This window comes from Hippoglossus hippoglossus, chromosome 8, assembly GCF_009819705.1.
Source record: "Hippoglossus hippoglossus isolate fHipHip1 chromosome 8, fHipHip1.pri, whole genome shotgun sequence".
Taxonomy (NCBI): domain Eukaryota; kingdom Metazoa; phylum Chordata; class Actinopteri; order Pleuronectiformes; family Pleuronectidae; genus Hippoglossus; species Hippoglossus hippoglossus.
In genome coordinates this window covers 14,417,116-14,438,018 of record NC_047158.1, presented here as the reverse complement: position 1 = coordinate 14,438,018, position 20,903 = coordinate 14,417,116, and the positions used below count along the sequence as shown (strand labels likewise).

The 20,903-nt window shown below is 45.1% G+C and overlaps 1 protein-coding gene across 3 annotated transcripts in view; it reads left to right on the top strand.

The window, feature by feature from the left end:
• Positions 1 to 4: 4 nt before the first annotated feature.
• Positions 5 to 20,903, top strand: part of LOC117766351 (potassium channel subfamily T member 2) — a 35,105-nt gene continuing 14,206 nt past the window's right edge. For 2 of the 3 annotated variants that reach the window (XM_034593296.1, XM_034593295.1), the window contains exons 1-12: positions 5 to 647; positions 11,101 to 11,203; positions 11,472 to 11,534; positions 12,294 to 12,342; positions 12,687 to 12,746; positions 13,399 to 13,473; positions 13,680 to 13,763; positions 14,048 to 14,142; positions 14,795 to 14,975; positions 19,349 to 19,513; positions 20,225 to 20,361; positions 20,603 to 20,666. In XM_034593296.1, coding sequence (XP_034449187.1) covers positions 416 to 647; positions 11,101 to 11,203; positions 11,472 to 11,534; positions 12,294 to 12,342; positions 12,687 to 12,746; positions 13,399 to 13,473; positions 13,680 to 13,763; positions 14,048 to 14,142; positions 14,795 to 14,975; positions 19,349 to 19,513; positions 20,225 to 20,361; positions 20,603 to 20,666 — 1,308 coding nt within the window. In that variant the 5' untranslated portion in view covers positions 5 to 415. Of the gene's footprint in view, positions 648 to 10,220; positions 10,301 to 11,100; positions 11,204 to 11,471; positions 11,535 to 12,293; positions 12,343 to 12,686; positions 12,747 to 13,398; positions 13,474 to 13,679; positions 13,764 to 14,047; positions 14,143 to 14,794; positions 14,976 to 19,348; positions 19,514 to 20,224; positions 20,362 to 20,602; positions 20,667 to 20,903 lie in introns of all 3 variants that reach the window. The other variant, XM_034593297.1, reaches the window with a different exon arrangement.

Here is a 20,903-nt window from a genome sequence, read left to right as displayed (position 1 = left end):
GAGAACCGTATTCAGCTCATGGCGCAGCGCGGATGATGATGGAGAACGTCTTTTGTTTTTTGTTATTGTCTTTCTTTTGTTTGTTTTCGCTGAAATGAAAAGTGCAGCGTTCCTCCAGGGCTGGTTACACAGGCGGTGCGCCCATGCGGAGCTCGGCCAGGGAGGATGCTGCTGCTGCTGCTGCCGCTGCTGCTGGTGGTGATGTTGAGGGAGACAACCAGTTGCTCTACAGCTGTCACAGGGAAAGTGCAGCCTCCTCCCCCCCTGCACACCGACGGATGAACATCTTCGACCTGTTGCCTCGGCTGGAAGAGAAAAGTAGAGCTGCGTGGTGCCGGCTGCCACCAAAATACAGACAAGTTGATGCTCTTTCTGTCTGGGAAGGAGCTCTACGACGCCACCATGAGATCTATCGATGTGTTCTTTATTCATCCACGGTTTGAATAGTAGAAGGGAGAAGAGCGGAGTTGGATTTTGGGGGGTCCACTTCCTCCGTTTGGAGGTGCGGTTTGCGTTCATTTCTGTCTGTGTCTCCGGGCTCCGAGGAGGAGGAAGACCATGGTTGAACTGGAGAAGGAGGTGCTCCCGCTGCCCCCTCGGTACCGGTTCCGAGACCTGTTGCTCGGGGACTGGCAGACCGACGACAGGTAAGGATGCTGCTGCTTGCACCGTTTACGCACGGCGCACCGAATCTGTTGCGCATCTGTGCGCCATGAGAGGGTCATAAGAAGAAGGGGTACTCGTTTGTTTTTGAGTTCGCATTTTCTCTCTTGTCATGTCGTGGAGTCAGGCGTAACATGCGTTGAGGTATTTTACCACCAGTTGTGCGTCTGTTCAGGAAGCTGCAGCAGGTTTACTCGTTCTCCTATGTGCGTAGAGGCGACTAATGCAATACTATCACACCAAAAGCAAGTGCAATTAAACCACACGAAGAGAAACATACTCAAAAGAGATGTACTGACTAAATACTGATTCAAAACTTTTGTTTTACTGACACTCTTACATTTGAAACCTCTAAAGATCCTCTGGTGTCACCAACAAGGAAGGAAATGGAGCAGGCCATATATTTCACCATATCTATGTTGCTCCTCATGTCATAATTCCTGAGGTTTACAGTGAACCACCTGCCACCTGCACATGCAATTTCAAGTGGATGCTTTCGGTGACTGGCAATTAACCTTTGCTTACACTCCATTTAGAGGGCTGCAGAGATCTGACATGTCATAGGATATGCATTGCTTAATTTGACCATTTCATCAATCGGAACTTTAACCCTCATTTAACGCGTGGCATCTCCTGTTGCTGGGTGGAAGTGAGGACCAAAAAATGCTTGTGGTTGAGTGGGTGTTGTGAGCAGCCAGATAATTGGGGAAACTTGCTGCTGAATGCACGGAGGAGATGACCAAGTCAGGTCCATTGACACGATTTATAACAGACACTGCTGCTGCTAAGTTGCACATGACACAGTGGCCTGGACTCTCAATTCTGCTCATCATATTGAAACTGTCTATGCAAAAGCAGCCACTTCTCTCTTCACTGTGTATCCATCGAAGGGTCTTGTTTTGCAGAACCGAAGCCTTGAAAAGGGCACGCTCGCCCTGGCCGTGCTCCTCCAGCCTTCTTTCATTACTATTGCCTGAGGACTGATGTTTCCAGACCACTATGCAGGATGATCTCAGTCACCTGTTTACAAAGGTGCAGTAATGGGGGGGTGGAGTCCTGCTGTTTTTCTTGGAAGTCCATCAATAAAGGGACGTTTAATAGTCCTCATCCTCTAAGAAAAAGAAGCTGACCACACAGCGGATGACTTCACCGAATGGATGTCGCAGAAATAAAAAAATAAGGTGAATACGGTGGCAGCGAGGTTGGTTTGGAGGCTGCTGAGACGTTTGTGAAGGAGTGTGTCAGTGCCACAGATGGGCTGTAATTCCCTTAAACACATGGTGTGGATGAGTGTATTCAGGGGTATGGTGTCGCAGGAGGTTCCAGTCTAACTTGTTCATTTATTTTGACGTTCTTCTTTCATCATTGGAGTCTTTTGGAGAAAACCAGTCCCTTGTACCTTGTCTGCGTGAAAACATGCTTTTATTTGCAAATGTCTAGAAAACACGTGAGAGCGAGAGCGACTGTCAGAGGGTCGAGATGTTGGTCTCGTTGCCCTTGAGGAAGTATTGGTGGCAATAAAATGGACCCATTAGAAGGAACGTGAGAGCCTTAATTGGCCGTGCATGACCGAAAGCTTAATTATGGCTAAATCACACAGAGTTTGTCTGTTGTGGTCCATTAATAGGAATAGCCTTTAACTAAACAGAGCCAGACGTGCTCCAGTGGACGCAGGTGCGCAGATAGCTCCGTAGTACGACCACGTCTCAGAGCAAACACACTCCCACACATCAGAGTTGTCAACATGTGTATATACGCACAACATATCTCCCTGACGCGTGCACTCATGGAAACACACATCACTGAATTGTCTTCTGTCACCCTCTGCGGGCCGTCTCCCTCTTCATCTGGGGTGTATGTATTTTATTGGTGTTTTGGGGCGCTGGGGTTTGTGCATGCGTTGGTTGCCCTGGCCCTTCATGAATACTTTATACTTTAATTTAACAGCTCTCTTTATCTTTAAACAAGATTTGGCAAAAACACATTCGATTTTGCATCAGACCCTCTCTCTCTCCAGACAGATTTTCCATGGCGGCCTGCTGCTAAAAGTTTGGCTACAACAGCCAATTATGGTTATCTGTGGGGTTCGAGGTTGTGTCTGGTAATTGATCAGTAAGTGTTCTGCTGTTACAGAAATGTGTCAAGGACAAAGAGGCGGGGGAATTTTAATGCCACTGTTCTGATTACTCTAACACCAGTTATATTTTCTGGCAGTGAGTCAGAGGCTTCTGTTTTCAGGAAATGCCAGATGACTTAACAATTAAACACAGACTGACGATAAGGAGTTTACCAGTCAAAGGGGCCATCTGGTTTTTCCCTTAAAACAACTCGATATCAAACTTTAAAATTTCGGCTTATTGTTGATATCAGCATTCGTCTTTGCCTTTCTGTAAATTGGATCACAGTTATGTTAAATCTGTTAAATATGTTGTTCTTTGTCTTTTGCCCAAATACTACTATTGTCCTACCCCCAGCACTTTTCATTACCTCTGCCAAGGAGGTTATGTTTTCACCCCTGTCAATTTGTCTGTTGGTTTATTTGTGAGCAAGATTACTAAGAAACTATGGAGGGATGTTGAATGGGTCAGGAAGGAATCCCGTACATTTAGGTTCTGATCTGGATCAGGGTTTTCTGGATTTTTTTCATTGAAAGATTCATTGATTTCTCAGAGAATAATTCATTGATCTTAGAGAAATCTGGCATTTTAAGGGGACTGATATTTCTGAGTGTGTGCAATTAGGTGCAGTTCAAAATATGCTTGTATTATACATTTTGAGATGACTCAAAATAGTTGGCTAATTGCACGGCAGTTACAGTGTTCCAAAATATACTGTTCCTCTCAAAATTGCTAGACTGTTCCCAGTATGTCTAATTTTGCTCCACAATAGACAGTCTCAGTGGGGGTTCTCCTCAGAGTCCAGGATTACCATACAAAAGACGTCCTTTTGTCATTTAAAACAATCTCTTATTGGCTGTCGCCTCCACATCTCCCCTAAATCAATCTCTGTCTCCGCTGCCATCCTTCCTCCCCGTGCTCCTGCTCCCATCGCCTACTTTTGAATTCTTCCAGCCAAGCCTTTACCTAGTGAAGCCAATGTGGAGCATGATCCATCAATACTGTCAATAATCTGGCTTGTTTTGTGCTTCGACTTCACTGTAGAAGGTGGTTGCCAGAGTCCTTTAGTGAGACAATAAATTTCTCTCGTAGGATTTATAGGAGCTTAGAAAGCTGATGGGGTTCCCTGTCAGGAGTTGTAGGACGGTGGATGTGTGATGCATCATGTCTGCAGAGCCGGAGCTGGCATTAAGGGAGGTTGTTAACAATATACAGATGTGACTTGTATGATGTCGGGAGTCACTCTGTGATTTTATCAGATTAGAAGCTGGGTGAGATAGATGGGGTGATGAGGGAGCAGGCAGACCTCATAACTTCCCTCATTACTGTTTTGCATGTTCTCACAGCAGTGCACCTACTTCTGCCGGTCGCTACAATGAAAATTAATTGGGGTGGGGGGGCTCTGCATCAGTGTAGAATGGGTTAGGATAATAAAACCAAAGCATCAGACTCCATGAACGTCCCTATTAATTTAGAAAAAGCTCCTTAAAACGACATAAACAACATGCTGATTAATATTGGCAAAAAGGAAAGGTTGGTCTGGACATTGAAGAAAAGGCTGTATGAGGAAGAAAAGAGGGGGCATGGTGAGAGGAGGATGTCCTTGCAAAGAATATCATGCACATGGCGTCTGGTGAACATGAGCTGAGTGAGAAGGCTGTGTACTGTACGGAGACGACATTACCTGAAGTGCGACTCTTCCCTTTGGTCGCAGAGTCAGACTTTATCAAATTCGATTTTTGTTCCTTGCACTCCGGCGACCTCTGCGTCCTGAGGCAAAGTGTGGATAACCTCTAATATCTATGTGCAATAAAAGATACAGACACACGCTAGATATATATACTGTATATAGCAGCTAAATCCTTTCTCATTGTCGTCTTTGATAACAGCAGCAGTCACCCGAGGCTGTGGAGAGCGCGGCGTCAGAGCAGGGTGTGTCTCCACAGGCCATCCACACTCCTTTTTTAGAGATTTTTAAAGATTTTTCACCACCACTGGGCTTTGATAAGTTAAGAAACCGAATTCCCCGACCTGCTTTTCTGTTAGAGGAGCGCTGCCAACACTTACGAGCCTTCCTGCTGTGGATACTAACACAGCCATCGGCTGACTAGCATGTGTCTGAGCACTTTGCGGGCTCTCGCAGAGTTAGATGTTGCGGCATCAAGACTGGGGGCAGGGAGCTGCTGAGCCACACTGTTCTGGGGGATCACAAACACACTTGTCCAATGATTGTAGCTCCCCTATTCCAAAACTGAGTTAGCTTAAAGGCTGCTACACACTAGAGGATAATCAGGCTGATTTTAGACCCAATTTCCCCCCTTCCGACAAAGTCTCTGGAATCGCCACTGTGAAATCTTGAAAGTGTGTAGTCTGACATTCAAGTGTGTGTGTTCGGAAGATTATAAGAATAAAAATTGGTTGAATCTGTCATTTTCTCTGGTCTCCCATGTTTTTAAAAAAAATCTGTCAAGAGTTGGAAGTCCTCTAGTGTGCAGCAGCCGCCCTTAATACAACACAGGAGTTGTCTTTCAAATCCACGCAGCCCCCCCGGTGACACCAGGGATAGGCAATAAAGATGATTCCTCTCATGTTTCACTCTGCAGCGCATGTCGGCCTCAAAGCAGGGATTCGAAGGCGGCTTTGAAACTGACTGATATCTCTTATATGTCTGCATCTGAGGCTAATGTAATCAGAAGGGACGGGGATATTGGATGTCATTGGATGGCGTTTAATAGAGACCAATTCGAGTCATATTAGGTTTCATGACAGGAGGGATGAATGGGTGGTTTTGAAGGGTTTTAAATCATCGTTGTGTTTTGAGAGTGGTGCCGAAGCAACCGCTGGGGTCTGTTCCTTCTTCAAGTAAACAAAAACAGGGGGGACAGCGTGAACGTGTCAACACATCGGTAGAGAATGATGATTTCAGGAAAGGATGAGGCAAGGCGGGTTACGTCAGGGAGCAGGAGTGGGTAGGAACGGCTGGAGCACTTCCACTGATGATGAATGGAAAGTTTTATTCCATGGGAACCCAGAGGTTGTCCAGGAAATGGCTCTGTATAAAAGCCGCAGTGCACGTTTACTTGCTGTCATTATCCTGCGGGATGCATGACAGTATTTCTTGCAAGTGATGACTGTCATTTTCCTGCGGCGCTTACAGATGGAGGCGGTTGTTGTAGCCGACAGACCCCGGGAGCCTTGATGTAGACTGGTCAGCTTTCTCCTTTGGTTATAGACGGATAGAGCAGAGAAAGAGAATCTGTTAAAGGTCTCAGTCGTCATTAAGTAATTATGAGAGGAAAGTACGTGCTTGTTTCACTGCAGTGATTAAGTCGGTTTTGATGAGCGCTGTTGGAAGTGGAGATTTTCATCCGACACTTCAGCCGACGTGAAGCTGTGCTCTGTCCACCGTGGAAGGAAACGCGTCGGCCCCAAAAGAAAAGGATCTCTGTGTTAGCGGGGGCTATGCACAAATCTTCTCATTTTTCATTTTATTTTCTTTCATTTATTCTTTACCATTTCCCATCAACACTCTCCAACGGTCATGAATTATCTGGGTCAGGGACAGGCTGTCCTTTCCACTGTTGGCTGAATGAAGAACACCTTGGCTTCCTTAAGATGTTACTGCAGACCCATGGTGCTGCGCAATTTATTGTACCTCTTATTACATTGAATTTCCCCCTGGCCTCATTTGTACCTTTTTATATATTATTACTGTTTGCTTTTGTCTGCCTTTTTGCCAGTCTTTTATTTGTGCCCTATTTTCACAGAGGATTTCCCATTTGCCCATTCACCAGCGTGCCGAGTAATACACTTCAACCTGGCATGTGGCCAACAGCAATTTTCCATAAAGTCTTCAGAAGCAGCACATTTATTTCAATCAATGAGAACAGCTGCTTTAAAAATAACATTTCCACTGGTCCGCTGATGTCAATGCTAATGATCATAAACAGGATTTTTTTCTCTGCTCCCAGATAATTTAGATGTTCCATACATAAACTGCCAACTCAGTTTTTGCACATCATCCATGTGCAAAATCAATAAATATTTTCATCTTACAAAACGCATCGCACTGTGTTTGAATATCCGTTATGGATTTATTTATTTTACAAAACCATGTCCCAGGTATATTCGCTTACTTCCTGTTATTTTAACAGAATAAATCATTCTAGACTTTTTCCCCCCTCTTGTAACCTAATTTTTCCTGCTTTCTTTTCACCTTCATGAATATACTATTTCTGAGTTGTGTACAGACATGACCGACGTGTGCAGAGTGCTGTGCTGCTGTGCACACAGAGATTGGGGGTTTCTTTAGTCTCATCCACTGTGTCATTAGACGGCCAGTGCTGTGTCATTATGGAGCACAGGCATGGGTGGAAGCAGCAGGAGAACAAGGTTCATCTCTCTCCCTCTCTCTTTCTCTCAAAGAGCCTCCTCCGCATGCCCCCCCCCCCCCCCCCTCTCTGTCTGTCTGTCCATCTGCCTGTGTCTATTAATTTGTCTGTGGTTTTTTTCTCGTCCGCTCTATCCCTATCTCTCCGTCTCTCTCTCTCCTTCAGACTTCAATTCTACATGCAAATATGCAAATGCTAATTGTCTCCCCAGACTCAGGTTTGAAATGTTATACAATTCCCCCCTTTCTTCACTTACTCTTATTCGCAGCCATTAAACCTGCTTGTTTTGCTTTATTAAAGCCCACGAGATGAGTCTTAGCGTCCCGGCTCCGAACAATTACTTTGATAAACGTATATGTTGAATATGCAGCGGAGAGGAGAGTGAGACAGATCTCTTTGGGGCTTATTCTCGTGGTATCTCTTAAAACAATACCCTGAAATGGTTGATCCGTAATCCAATGTTGTGCTTTTTTTTCTTTTTGGAGGGCCTTAGGGAGGGCTGCAATGCCCAGAGGTGCCTCTATCATGTGCTTGTGTGCTTTTTGTGTTGAAATAATGCTCTTTATGAGTTTTTAATGTGTTTTTCTCCCCCCGTCCTCCTTTTAGATTAAAGATCCGGGCTCTCAATCTATCCCACAGCTCAACTCTTTATTGGGCTATATTTCCACTTTACTTTTCATCCCCCGTTGTACGCTTGAGTGGAAAAGCTCCCACATCAGGGCCGAAATAGCCTCTGAAGCTTTAGTCCTCGCGAAGTGGTCCAAGAGGCTCAGATGAACTAAGAAATGCGTGGATGGCTGGTTTTAGGAACGTATATCACTTTAAGTGTCCTGAAGAAATAACAAACAGGCAGTGAGGAACGCTGTTGCGATCAGACATGGAGGAGCACAGATCTCGTATGAAAGAGACATTACCTTGATTGAAAGTGAACATTTTAGCAGTCTGTGTTTTTTAGACCATTATGTTCTGAGCGGTGGTGGCGCTTTCCAGAGGAAGTCAACACATGAGCAAGGATCTCATCAGAGCCATAGAACTGTGGCGTAGTGTACCTGTGGGAAATCTAGAGTGGTTTATAGCTGGTCGCAAAATAGTGATGTGCCACAGATGACCAGTTATCCAATTTCCTATTTCTAACAGGTAATTGAGTCATCTTGATTACACCATTATTGTAATAAACCGAGTTATACTTGATTATGATTTCGATGATGGTTTGCAAATTAAATGTGGGTTAGAAAAGAGAACGTGTACCTCAGCTGAAGTTAACCTGTTTCTCACAGAATACAAACCTTTACAAACCATCGATTTCTTTCTCTTCATTTATTTATTTTCTTTACTTTATCTTTGCGGATAAATGATTAACTGCCATTGCAGGTTTTCCTTTTTTTCCCAGCTCAGCTTTTTTTTTTATTATGGACGTGTAATATTTGCTTCAGGTACTGATGGGGCTCTCTGCTTGAAGGGCTGCCATGGTATTGACTGTTTGATTGCTCTGTGCATAAAAGAACTCATGCAGTCGTATGGTCGATTAGCTCAGTAGGACACACACACACACACACACACACACACACACACACACACACACACACACACACACACACACACACACTGGCATGCACACATATAATCTTTCCTTACTTTTCCCTAGCGTCTACGTCTTCAAATACTGCAGGGCTTCCTATTTCTCCAGTAATTCATTCACAAGGGTGCAGTTACACATCCTTGAGTTTTCTTTCTTTAGCCTGGGGAGCCTTATTTGCGTATCTGCATGTTCTTCTGTCTCCCGTCATGTGTGTGCATAAAGCGTTATTGTCAGCAGGCTGCTGGGAGCGAGGGGAGCCCTCAACAAGTTGGAGCGGGGCTATTGGCTCCAGTGGCTGAGCACACTCGCTGCACTTGTGTTTGCTCACATCTGCTCATGTGAGAGGGAAGGGAGGCAAAAGACAACGAATCCTCTGTTGCCATAGCAACACTGAGGCCTGTTTCCCCCCCACCCCCACCCCCCAAATGTTGCTTGGAATGTGGTGCGTTTTGAGTTTTTCTCGGTCTCACTGTTTTGCGTGTGCATGTGTGTCGTGTGGAGCACCGGTACAGCGTCACTCTGGAACCCTGGGAAGAGCCCACGGCCGCCGCCGCCACCTCTTCCTCTTCCTGCCGACAGGAGAATAGACTGCAGTTGTTCTGCCTCCCTTTCATGTGTCTCTGTGTTGTGAGGAGACCACCAGCGAGCCGGGCCTGGCGTTTTTCATCCTCCACCTGAGTCATCCACTCCTCCCTCCGTACGATGAAAGGAGGGCTACTGAGAACTCTCCCCCGAGGTGGTCAGACAGGAAACACAGTCCCCTCTCTGACTCTGTGTCTGTCTGGTTGTGTGTCTCCACCCATGTAAGGGCCGTCTGAAGAGCGCCTCATTGTCGTTCTCATCATGGCTCCTCATGAGGGTCGATGTCAGATAGGCGTGTGAATGGCACAATAATCCTGTTGACCTGGTTGCAGGTGTGTATTCTGGGCCTGCGTGTGTACAGTAAGTGTGTGTGTGTGGGTGTGTGTGCGTCCTTCTAACAGGAGGGTGCCAGAATGGAAAAAGGAGAAAGAGCAGTAATTATGGCCTCCCATGTTCAGCAGAAACATCAGAGGGAAGTAATTTGTTGCTCTATATTTAATCAGTGGAGATAACGAGACTGACTGCAGCTGTCGGAGCTCATGGGCAGGCAGACAAGCCGGAACACCATTTCCTCCTAAACCCATTATTCTTTAATGTGGTCAGCCACAGCATCTTATTTCCATACTTTTCAGCGTTCAAATAATCATTAACCATTCTATCTCCAATTTGCTCAATTGTACACTTTTTTTCCTCCCCCCCCCAACTCTTCCTTACCTTTATTCTTTTATCTTTTATCTCCCGTCCCCTCACATGTGTTCCCCTCTTCTATCCCGTGACTCGCCTCCATAAAGGAAGTATTTTATGGAGGCCTATTTTCTCTTGTCCCTTCATTATCCCAATAGGTCTCTCTCTCACTGCCTCTGCCCATCTCTCCGTCCCTCTCTTTAGGGTGCAGGTAGAGTTCTATGTGAATGAGAACACTTTCAAGGAGCGCCTCAAGCTGTTCTTCATCAAAAACCAAAGATCCAGTGAGTTGCCTGTGTTTGGGATCACGCCTTCTCTGTCTGTAATTGCCCAGGCGAATTCCACGTCCGCTTGTCTGTTTTGTTTCCACATGAGTTGTTCTTTTTTTTCTTTTCTTTTTTCGATTGCGGAGATGTGTTTCATTTTAGTGTGTGTGATGTTCCTGTCTCTGTTGCTCTGCATTTCATCACCAGTTGTTCAACTTTGTCCACTCACTGTTTTATATGTCTGTGTAGTGGCTCTGGTTTTCTGTGGACTGACTTATTCTACTCAAATTCTATTCCAATTGTAATATTTATTCTCCTGCATAATTAAAACCCATTGAAATAGTCATTCATAAAACATTAACTCAAAATAGATTGAGGTTTGAATGTCAGGTTTATTTTGTGCTCATCCTTTTTTTAAATTAAGAATGTAATCACTGTAATATTGATATAACCTGAGGTGTGAGGGATGCAAGATTAACTTTCAGCAGACAAGATGAAATACTGAATAATTTTTTATTACAATAAACCAGCTATTTTCAATCGACCATGGCTGCGATTGATTTATGTAAAAGATGGAACAGGTCGTGTTTTGGAGAACAATGTGTTTTTTTTATTGTTAGTGGTGATAAATGGCTTATGAGCTGCTATTCTTTCTCCATGCAGGGATTTTCTGTGTGTTCACTGTTTGTGTTGTGTCTTCTAATAGTGTTCGTGACTTAGAGCTTTAAACTTCATATTGAGCTTTGGCATTCGTGTTTTGAAGAATTCCACTGCCGATGTGTATTTCCAGTCATCTTTTTTCTTTTCTTTCATTGCAGGTCTGCGGGTGCGAATGTTTAACTTTGCTCTGAAAGTGCTGAGCTGCCTCCTCTACATTGTCAGAGTTCTGCTGGACAATCCGCAAGAGGAAAGACAGGACTGGTGAGAAAAGCGTGATAACGGGGGGGGGGGGGGGGCCTTGGTGAGGTGAAACACGGCCTCTGTGAATGTGTGGAGGCCTGATAGCAGGAACAAGTGCGCCAGGTCGATGGATGAGATAACACTGTGTATAGTGTGTCCTGTAAAAAGGATTGGATGTGAGATTATGGAGGAAGGTGGGGATGCAAATCGGGTCGGTGCACTTTTGCAGATCGGCGAGAAGTGACGTTGTTAGTCATTTTTGTGTTTGTTTTTTTTTTATCTCCCGCAGCTTGAGCAGAGTAAACTGCACCAAACAAAACACATCCTCTCATCCCTGGAGTGAGTTTGACTGGTAAGCATGTGTCTCTAATGAGGAGGGATGGCTTCGGCCTGCAGGCACCATAAAAACCACGCACCCTGGGGGGGAGGGGGACGACTGGCATCTCCAACACCAGGCCCACCGGTCGGAAATGTTGTATAACCCAATCAATGCAACTTCACTTAACTGATGCAATTCACCATGCTGATATCGAGCATTACAGATCCACATTCATTTGTCACAATCTAAATCCATGGATTAGCTGTCAACATAATACATACGTAGTGCCTGTGCGGCCTAATCAACAACGATCTAGTGGAGATAAAGTATGTAATATACAGCAACAGGGAGGGGAACCAGGAAGTGCAGATGGACTCAGGGCTACGCCATGTCTCCTGCTCGGGGACCTATTGATCTAATTGGTGGCTGGTGACACTGGCTAAGCTCTGGCTCCAAATGAATAAGGAGGCTGACAGAGTGAGATCAGTAGAGGGCCGGGCCGCCTCCTGCTCCAGGCAGCAGACTCACAGCAGCGCAGGCAGGCGAGCAGCCAAGGAGCCATAAGCCCCAGGGTGTCTTTGAAAAAAAAAAAAAAAAGAAGCCTTTCTCTCACAATATGGCTGTAAATTTCCATTTGACTGCGTGGTCACTTCTCCAGCCTTTTGGTCTTGGCCCCCGAGTGTTGTTGTGTTGGGCAGAGAAGAATTTCAATATCTTGTCCATTTCTTTTCATTAAATTTTGTCTTTCTTTGCCACATTTCTCTCCTCTCTTCCTTTCCTTCCGCTCCGTAGGAAACTGATCATCTGGGTGGATAGACCGCTACCGCTGTGGGCACTGCAGGTCAGATGGATCAGTACACTCCTGTGTAAACAAGGCCTCAGTCTGTTTACACACATTTCTGCATACACGAATGCGCACACGGGTGCATGCGCATTCCTTTTTATTGGTTTTATGGACAATGAATTCGCACCCGTGTATGTACACAGTCAGACACCCGGTTGTCTCTTGCTTCACTTAAACCTGCTCCCTCTGAAGCGCAATCACCAGCACGCCTACTGATTCCACCCACGCTCTCCTCTTCCATCGCTGCGACTCCTAATTTCTCTCTGCTCTGGTCTCTGTCTGACTACTGTATCTATGCTCTCCCTCTCTCTCTCTCCCCCCTCTGTCTCCCTGTTTTGCAGGTGTTTGTGGCTTTCATCAGCTTTTCAGAAACGATGCTGCTCGTGTATCTAAGCTACAAGGTGAGTTACACCCCAACTGCCCGTCTGAGGCCATATGTGATCTCTGCATGTGTGGCCCGTGGGCGTGGGGGACGCCTCAGGGGGTTGTTGTCCTCTTTGCACTCCTCGGTCTGTTCTCTCTCGACCGAACCAAAGTTTTGTTTCCTTCCCCGATGCCACTCTTTTTGCTTGTGCATTTGGAGAGAACCTTGGCACTGTCCTGTTAATGGCAGACTTCAGGAGGGGCCTTTCTGTTCCTGCAGTTGGGGGGGGGCGATCCATCAACGGGATGTCCTGTCTTTGATGTACTCGACACTATAAGCCTATGAAGAGGTCTCTCTGCAGATTAGGGCCTTAGCATTTAGAGCTGACTGATTCCTGTGGACAAACCCCGGGACTGTCCACCCACACTAGTCAGATCCAGGTCAGCCATATGCGGGCGGCAGACACATAAAGACAACCATGGCTGACATCTTAATTGAATGGCAAAGCCTTGCAGAAACTGCTTCTTCTCTCAAGGTCTACGAGGGTGTTGTATTACCCCGTAAACGTCCCGGTCTATTCCGCAAACGCCGATCAATTTCTCTGCAACCGGGCCTGTTATGCGGTAATCCCCTAAGGTCGCCATGGCAAAAGAGTTTCCTGACCCCTGTGTGTGGTTTTATGTTTCCAGGGCAACGTTTGGGAGCAAGTATTACGTGTCTCGTTCATTCTGGAGATGATCAGCGCCGTTCCCTTCATGATCACTGTGAGTGGAAAGACACGGGTTACTGAGCACCCACCTTTGCGGCAATCCCCGCTCCAGAATCACACCTAGCATGTTTGACACCCGCTGTAATGACACATAAAGGCACTCACAACAGACAATCCCATTCCTCATGACAAAATCCCATTACTGTATATACAGTGCATTATTTTTTTAAACTGATGACTGAAGCTTTCTCCTCTGGACAGGTGATTTTGCCGTCCTTCAGAAATCTCTTCATCCCTGTGTTTCTCAACTGCTGGCTGGCAAAACACGCTTTGGAGAACATGATAGTAAGTGAAGCTTTGTCTTCCTGTCCAGTTTTTTTTTCCATTACTATCATCTCAACATTATATTATTTTTCCTGTCATTTTTACCCTCTTGCAACCTGGGTTTGATAATGGCCGTGTTCCATCACATCCAGATACCTAAGCTTAACCTCCAGCTCTATTTATTTGCTTTGATCTCCTTTTTAATACGTTTTTAATATTTCATCCATTTATATTTAGTTTTTTCGTCCTATTTTACTCTTAAACAATACCACGCATTAACAGCACTCATATCTCTCTGTCCGCAGAATGATCTCCACAGGGCAATCCAGCGGACGCACTCAGCCATGTTTAACCAAGTGGTGATACTCATCAGCACGCTGGTCTGTCTCATGTTTACATGGTGAGTATGTCCTCGTGGCTGACACTGAACTGAGAGAGGGGAGAGATGAGGAGGAAAGAGGAGAGCGAAAAAAGAGAGGTCGGAGAGGAAGTGAAGGCTCGTCACGGTTGAGGAAAGGAGGAGAGGGAGAGATGGACGAGCAGTGGTGTGATACATGCAGGAGAAAATGAGACAAGAGAATAAAAATAAAAAACTGCTCCTGGAGAGAAGAGAAGGAAAGACAGAGCAGAAGCGGTATCTGCGAGAGTGAGATAGTGAAATGACATGGATGTGTCAGCTCGCTGCGTTTCTGGTGTGAAAGCCTGAGCTAATCCAGAAGATCCTCCACACGCCATGAATTAAGCTCTCTGACCATTCCAGGGTTGACATTTGTCCGTTGAGTCATCTATCCCTGAAAGATCAGGATACTGCGCACAGCTTGCGCTTGCATACCTATATATACAAACACGCAATGTCCCACTAGTGCGTCCGCGAATGCCGTCCACCCCCATCTCCTGCACGTGAAATGTCACACATACATGCACAAGTGTGAAAGGCAGATCTCCGTGTAGAATGGCCTCCACAAGACACTTCATCTAACGTGCAAGTGGAATCTAACTTGTCTGCTGTTCTTATTCCATTTTCTTTCCTATACCTCGCTGACCTCCTTCAGCATCTGCGGCATCCAACACCTCGAGCGAGCGGGCAACAACCTGACCCTGTTCGACTCGCTCTACTTCTGCGTGGTCACCTTCTCCACGGTGGGCTTCGGAGATGTCACCCCTCAGATCTGGCCCTCGCAGCTCCTGGTGGTCATCATGATCTTTGTGGCGCTCATCGTGCTTCCCATTCAGGTGAGAGACAATGGTTGGAACCTTTAAATACAAGGGCAGACAAGTAGATAATAAACACAGAGAGATTGAGGGAAAGGGGCACACAAAATAAGACATGACAATACAATAGAAAGCTTTTGAGGTGAGTTTTAAAGAACGGATGCTTTAATGAGACAAGGATCCCTGAAGGCCTCGGGACTCGTACTTTATTTTCAGTGTAATAAAGAAACCAACACTGCTTTGTCCAGATTGTTCCTCCATTTCATACGGAGGTAGGGAAATCTAAGTTAGACTAAGCACTGTAGTGCCATCAAAGTAATTATCCATCCATTATATCTATACAGCTTATCCTTACAGTGAGATGCGAGTTACATCCTGGACAGTTCACCAGCAGATGACTTTTGCACCAAAACTAGCAGGTATATCTGTTTTTTAAACACAGTTAAACCCTCCCAAAAAATGGCGATTGATTCCTTTCCCATTGCCAGTAGAGTTTACCTTTTCATTTCCCCCCCCGGTGCGTCATGCTCAACGTCACAAATCCACCGACAACTGTGGCGCTCTGTCCATTCGCTGTCCTGCCAAATTAGCCCTTTCACCCGGGCCGTCACGTTTCCATCACTGTTGATCGGAGCTGATTAAAACTGGTGTCGACTGCAGAGTCATTTGACCCGGGAGTGAATGAAGACAAAAGCCAGATGTTAGTGGGTCTTATTGGGTTTTTTGATCAGTGGATAAGGGGCCATACAGAGACAGTCAATTATTCACACTCACATGCTGCATGTCTTCGGACTGTGGGAGGAAGCCAGAGGAACTGGAGAAAACCCACACAAACACGGGGAGAACATGCAAACTCCAAACAGAAAGACTACAGGGATTTAAACTGGGAAATTTCTTGCTGCGAGGCGACAGCATTAACCACGTACCTTCAAAGTAATCAGTAAAATCTTAAAACCTTAATACAAATGTTCAGTGTGTGTGCAACCCACAGAGCACAATTTGCCGTCTTTGTTTGAGCTCACTACGGTAAAGTTTTCTCCTTCAGACTCATCCTTCTTGTTTTCCCCACTTTGCACAATAATGTGATGACTCACAGCATCCTACATAGATCTTTGAAAGTAGTTTTATTTAGAGACCAGTGACAGTGTCCTCCTTTACCCGCTCAATTCCCCAGGCCCCCTCTCCTGTGTCGTTTAGCTGCTCCACAGAGGGAAACGCGTGATGGAGAACAAAAACACAAGTGCTATTTCTACGGGAACTGCTAAAAACACCTAGACAAACGTATCAACTCCCATTTATCCTAATCATTGTTTCTTATATTTGTGTAAAGCTTTTATCCCTCAGGGGGCTGGCGTACCTGCATGTCTGCTAAAAGATGTTAAAAGTGCTAAAAGAATGAATTTCCTCTGTCCATGTGTGTGGGTGCTGTACCTGCAGTTGGAAGAGGGACACACACACACACACCACTGAGCAATTCTCATGCGATTTGGTTTACCACCAATCTTGTTTTGTTGTAAATTGTATTTCTTTTGTGGCGACGCTACACTGCTTTGATGGCGCATCACGTGAGCAGTGGGTGTGGGGCCGCGTCCCAGACACGCCTGATCAGTAAGCGATTAAACACCAGCTGTGACAGAGTGGCGGCAAAAAACCATCGCCCCAACAAAAGACGTGATCGTGAAGATACTTAGGCTGAACTCTCACGAGTTGACTCATAAAGGAGCGACGATCTGTGCAACACAGATAGATGCCGTGTCCCCCCCCGCGCCGCCACTCCACACCTTTCATCCCTGAATACCCCTTGACATTTAGAAATTGAGCCCCCCAACCCCCACCCTCTGTGTGTGTGTGTGTGTGTGTGTGTGTCCAGGCTGCACAGGGGAGCCACAGAGAACATCAGAACTTGGCCTCTGTCTTATTCTTTTTGTCTCTATCGTTTTTCCTGCAAGTGACCACAGCACACAACAGGAAATGTGGCCCCTAATTTTGAACCTTAAAAGGATATTGATTTAGAAATAAAACCCATTTAGGTCATTCCTCCAATTAATTTTCACCCCCCGTTTGGAGACTTTCCTTGAAGTAAATCACAATGCTCTAAAACAGAGGTTTAATTGCCTCGCCGCGGGTTCACCGCAGTGTGTGCCATCCAGATCTGGATGTACACAGATGTCAGAATACATCTGTGTGTGCACTGATGGTGTTTTCCAAGGAGCTTAGATTATCTCAATACCAAATCAATCAGATGTATCTGGGTCAAAATGAGAATCTCCCACAGGAAAACAGCACAAATGAATATGTTTTGTTTTAACGATCTTTATTCAAGAGAGTCGTTTTTCAGTTTGCAAGCGGCAAACATTGATTTCAAATTCTGGTTGATTTGCTCTGCTTGTGCTCAGGCTCTGTGGCTGCACTCAGGTGTTTTGTTGCTTGGACAGATTTCCTGCGCTCAAGCTCCAGCTCTCGAGTAACAGCATTACAAAATTGAGTCCTGCTTTTAAACAAAAAAAATTAATATCGGAAAGAAAAACGTTAATTAACAGCATGTGCTTGATTCTCTGAAGTTGCACGTTTAGAAGCAGCTGTTCATTGAGAGCAGGGGACCTCGATCACAGCTGGCAGAGCGCTCCATTCCACAACAATGGCACCTGCTACTTAAATCAAAGATTTTGGGAGAGAAAAAAAAAAAAGATTCTCAACATCACTTTTTATGAAAAGGACAGTTTGGTAGTTTGTTTTTAAAATTTTTTTTAGGGAACTGCGCTTACACAAGGTCAGGTAAAGTTGCATCATGAAGGTTCTTGCAAGACCAACCAAAACATTGGGAAAGACAATAAAATAAATGAAACTTTAAAAACACGTTTTTACTGTCGGCATTAATGAGGAGAGGTGCAGGGTGTTCAGAGAGGGAACAATAAACAACTCTGCCACTAAATAATAAGTATTTCACTCACCTAATCCAGGATTAAAAACTTGAATCAATAATGGAGTGAAAATTTGTTTTAATAAATACAATCACAAAAAAATGTTTTTATAATTTGACTGAAATCAGAGACTTTGGGACTCCCCTCAGAGACGCTTCCTCACCCCACCATGGTTTCATTCAATGTCTGGATCCCATCTTCAGACGCAACCAAATAAATTAAAAGGAGTCAGAGTTGAGGTGTGCAGGTGGACCCAAAAATGCAGAAGCAAAGTTAAATAACAATAAGTCTCCTTTAATTAAACAAAGGGGTACTTACAAAATCAAAGTCCAGAAATTAACAAACAGAAAAATCAATGGAACCAGAAAAGATAGCAAAAAAGGCTAAACTGAAAAAACATAGAAAACACTAGGAACACGAAGACACTGGGAACATGAAGAAGACACAAGAACCATGACAACAAACAGGTTTGACGGGTGAAAGATGACGAACGAACTGACAAAGACAAAGAGAAGCACTGACACTTATATACACAAGGGAGGCAGGGATAAGTGAACACAGGTGAAACACATGAGGAGCAGGTGCAGATGATCACAGGGGCCGGAAACAGGAAGTTAAGTTAGAGACACACAAGGAGCAAAACTTCAAAATCAAACAGGAAACACAGAACTCAGAATGAACACAAATCCAAACACAGGGAAAACCCAGGTAAAAGTAAATAAACCAAAAGAGTCCAACAAAAGAACCCAAATAGTTCAAAGTCATGACAAAGGGTCTGTCCCAAGTAGTTTATGTTTGTGGGAAAGTAGCAAAAACCTGAAGAAATCTCCAATACTACTACATCTAAAAACACACACACTCATTAAGGCTTTTCTATGTGATCTCCCTCTGATATTGTTATATTGTTTCACATCCATTTAGCCTCCTCTGAAACAGTTTGGAGCCCCCCCCCCCCCCCCCCTGCAGAGACCCACTTCCCACTGTGAAAACCTCTGCTCTACTTCGTTATCTGAAGCTCATTTGTGTTTGGTTTTGTTGCTTTTATTCCTTGTTCCTTTTCTTTTTGCTGCAGAAAATATGACAAACATTTGTGGAATTATTTGTGTGTATGTATTCAGTGTAAATTATCTGGGTAGTTTTTCAGAAAAATCTCACTCTTTCTTGCATTTGTCCACATTAAAACACATCTCGTCATCCGTCTGTCCACCTGGGCCTCCCCAGCACATTAGAATAGAAGTTTTTCAGTTATTTCTATAACCTACCTTCCTCTGTTTAAACCCTGTTGAGCCACATCCTGAACCAAACCTCCACTTATCTTAATCCCACCTAAACACTCATCCTAATCAAACGGAAACACTACACGGTGCAAGGCATTGTTGTCTTTTCATGTGCCACCTGGCTACTCCCTGTATTTCAGCTGACTTAATCCAATTTTCCATCTGTTGAATGTGATGGATGTCATCCTGGATGCAGTTCGAGCAGCTGGCCTTTCTGTGGATGGAGCGGCAGAAGTCCGGGGGGAACTACAGCCGCTACAGGGCACAGACGGAGAAACACGTGGTGCTGTGTGTCAGCTGCCTCAAGATCGACCTCCTCATGGACTTCCTCAATGAGTTCTTCGCTCACCCACGACTACAGGTCTCTCCAAATGGTTATAAGTAGAATATGAGGGTGTGTGTGTGTGTGTGTGTGTGTGTGTGTGTGTGTGTGTGTGTGTGTGTGTGTGTGTGTGTGTGTGTGTGTGTGTGTGTGTTTGTGTGTATCTTGCCTCTAATCCTCTCCAGGACCCCAAGAGGCTGAGGTTAAAGCAGCGGATTAATTCAGCAATAGCTCAGATCAAACTGCTGTTTCATTCATGTGGGAGCAGATGTGAGTGTTTGCTTGAGGGTGCATCTGTGTGTACATAGTATCTCCTTATTCAACAACGGTGTGTGTGTGTGCGTGAGTGTTTCAGGTGGAGTGTTTTGATTGGTCCTCACCACTTCAGGGGGGTCGTGTGTGGGTTAGGTTCTGAGGTTATGGTGAGATTTGGGTTTAGGAAACAGCTGAAGATAAGAAACTGGATGATGATGAAGACTATTTACCAAAACACCAATGATCAATATGAAAACACCAATTAATTCCATCAATTATGGTCTTAAAAAGTCTGAAATTTGACTTGTTGGAACCTGCAGAAATAAAACTTGCTGATGTGTTGCTTGTGGTGAAACCTTCCTCGGCCGCAATACCAACTCTGTGTGTGTGCATGTGTGTGTGTGTGTGTGTGTGTGTGTGTGTGTGTGTGTGTGTGTGTGTGTGTGTGTGTGTGTGTGTGTGTGTGTGTGTGTGTGTGTGTGTGTGTGTGTACAGGACTACTATGTGGTGATCCTGTGCCCGGCAGAGATGGATGTCCAGGTCAGGAGGGTCCTTCACGTCCCTCTTTGGGCCCAGAGAGTCATTTACCTGCAGGGGTCTGCGCTGAAAGACCAAGACCTGATGAGGGCCAAGTGAGTCCCTGTGACCAAAAACACCAACAATCAACTATGTAGCATGAAGACATCTATCTGATTTCGTAGGCTTGAAAGACGCATTGGTTCATTTGTTGTTCTATTGTCCTGCTTTTTTTTGTCTTTGGTCCTCTCCCTCAATAACATGACAACACCCTCCTTCCTGTGTCCTCTCTCCCTCTCTTTTTATCTATCTATCTCTCTTGCTTCCATGGCCACACGCTCTACTAACCGCCCGTAGAATGGACGACGCTGAGGCCTGCTTTATCCTCAGTAACCGGTTTGAAGTGGACCGAATAGCCGCTGTACGTTCCCCCGCTGCTTCCCTGCTTCACCATGACTCCTCCTCCTCACACTGCAACACCTCCAAATCAAGGCTCCTGGCCTGGTTGATCACTTTTAACATGTTTGTTTTCTTTACAACAAATGAACAAAGAAAAATCTTTCAGTTTGCTTTGAATAATGTGTTTTCTTCAGAACACTGCTACATAAAAAAATCATTAAAGCAGCCTTTGATACAAATGGATTTAGCTCGCTGCACC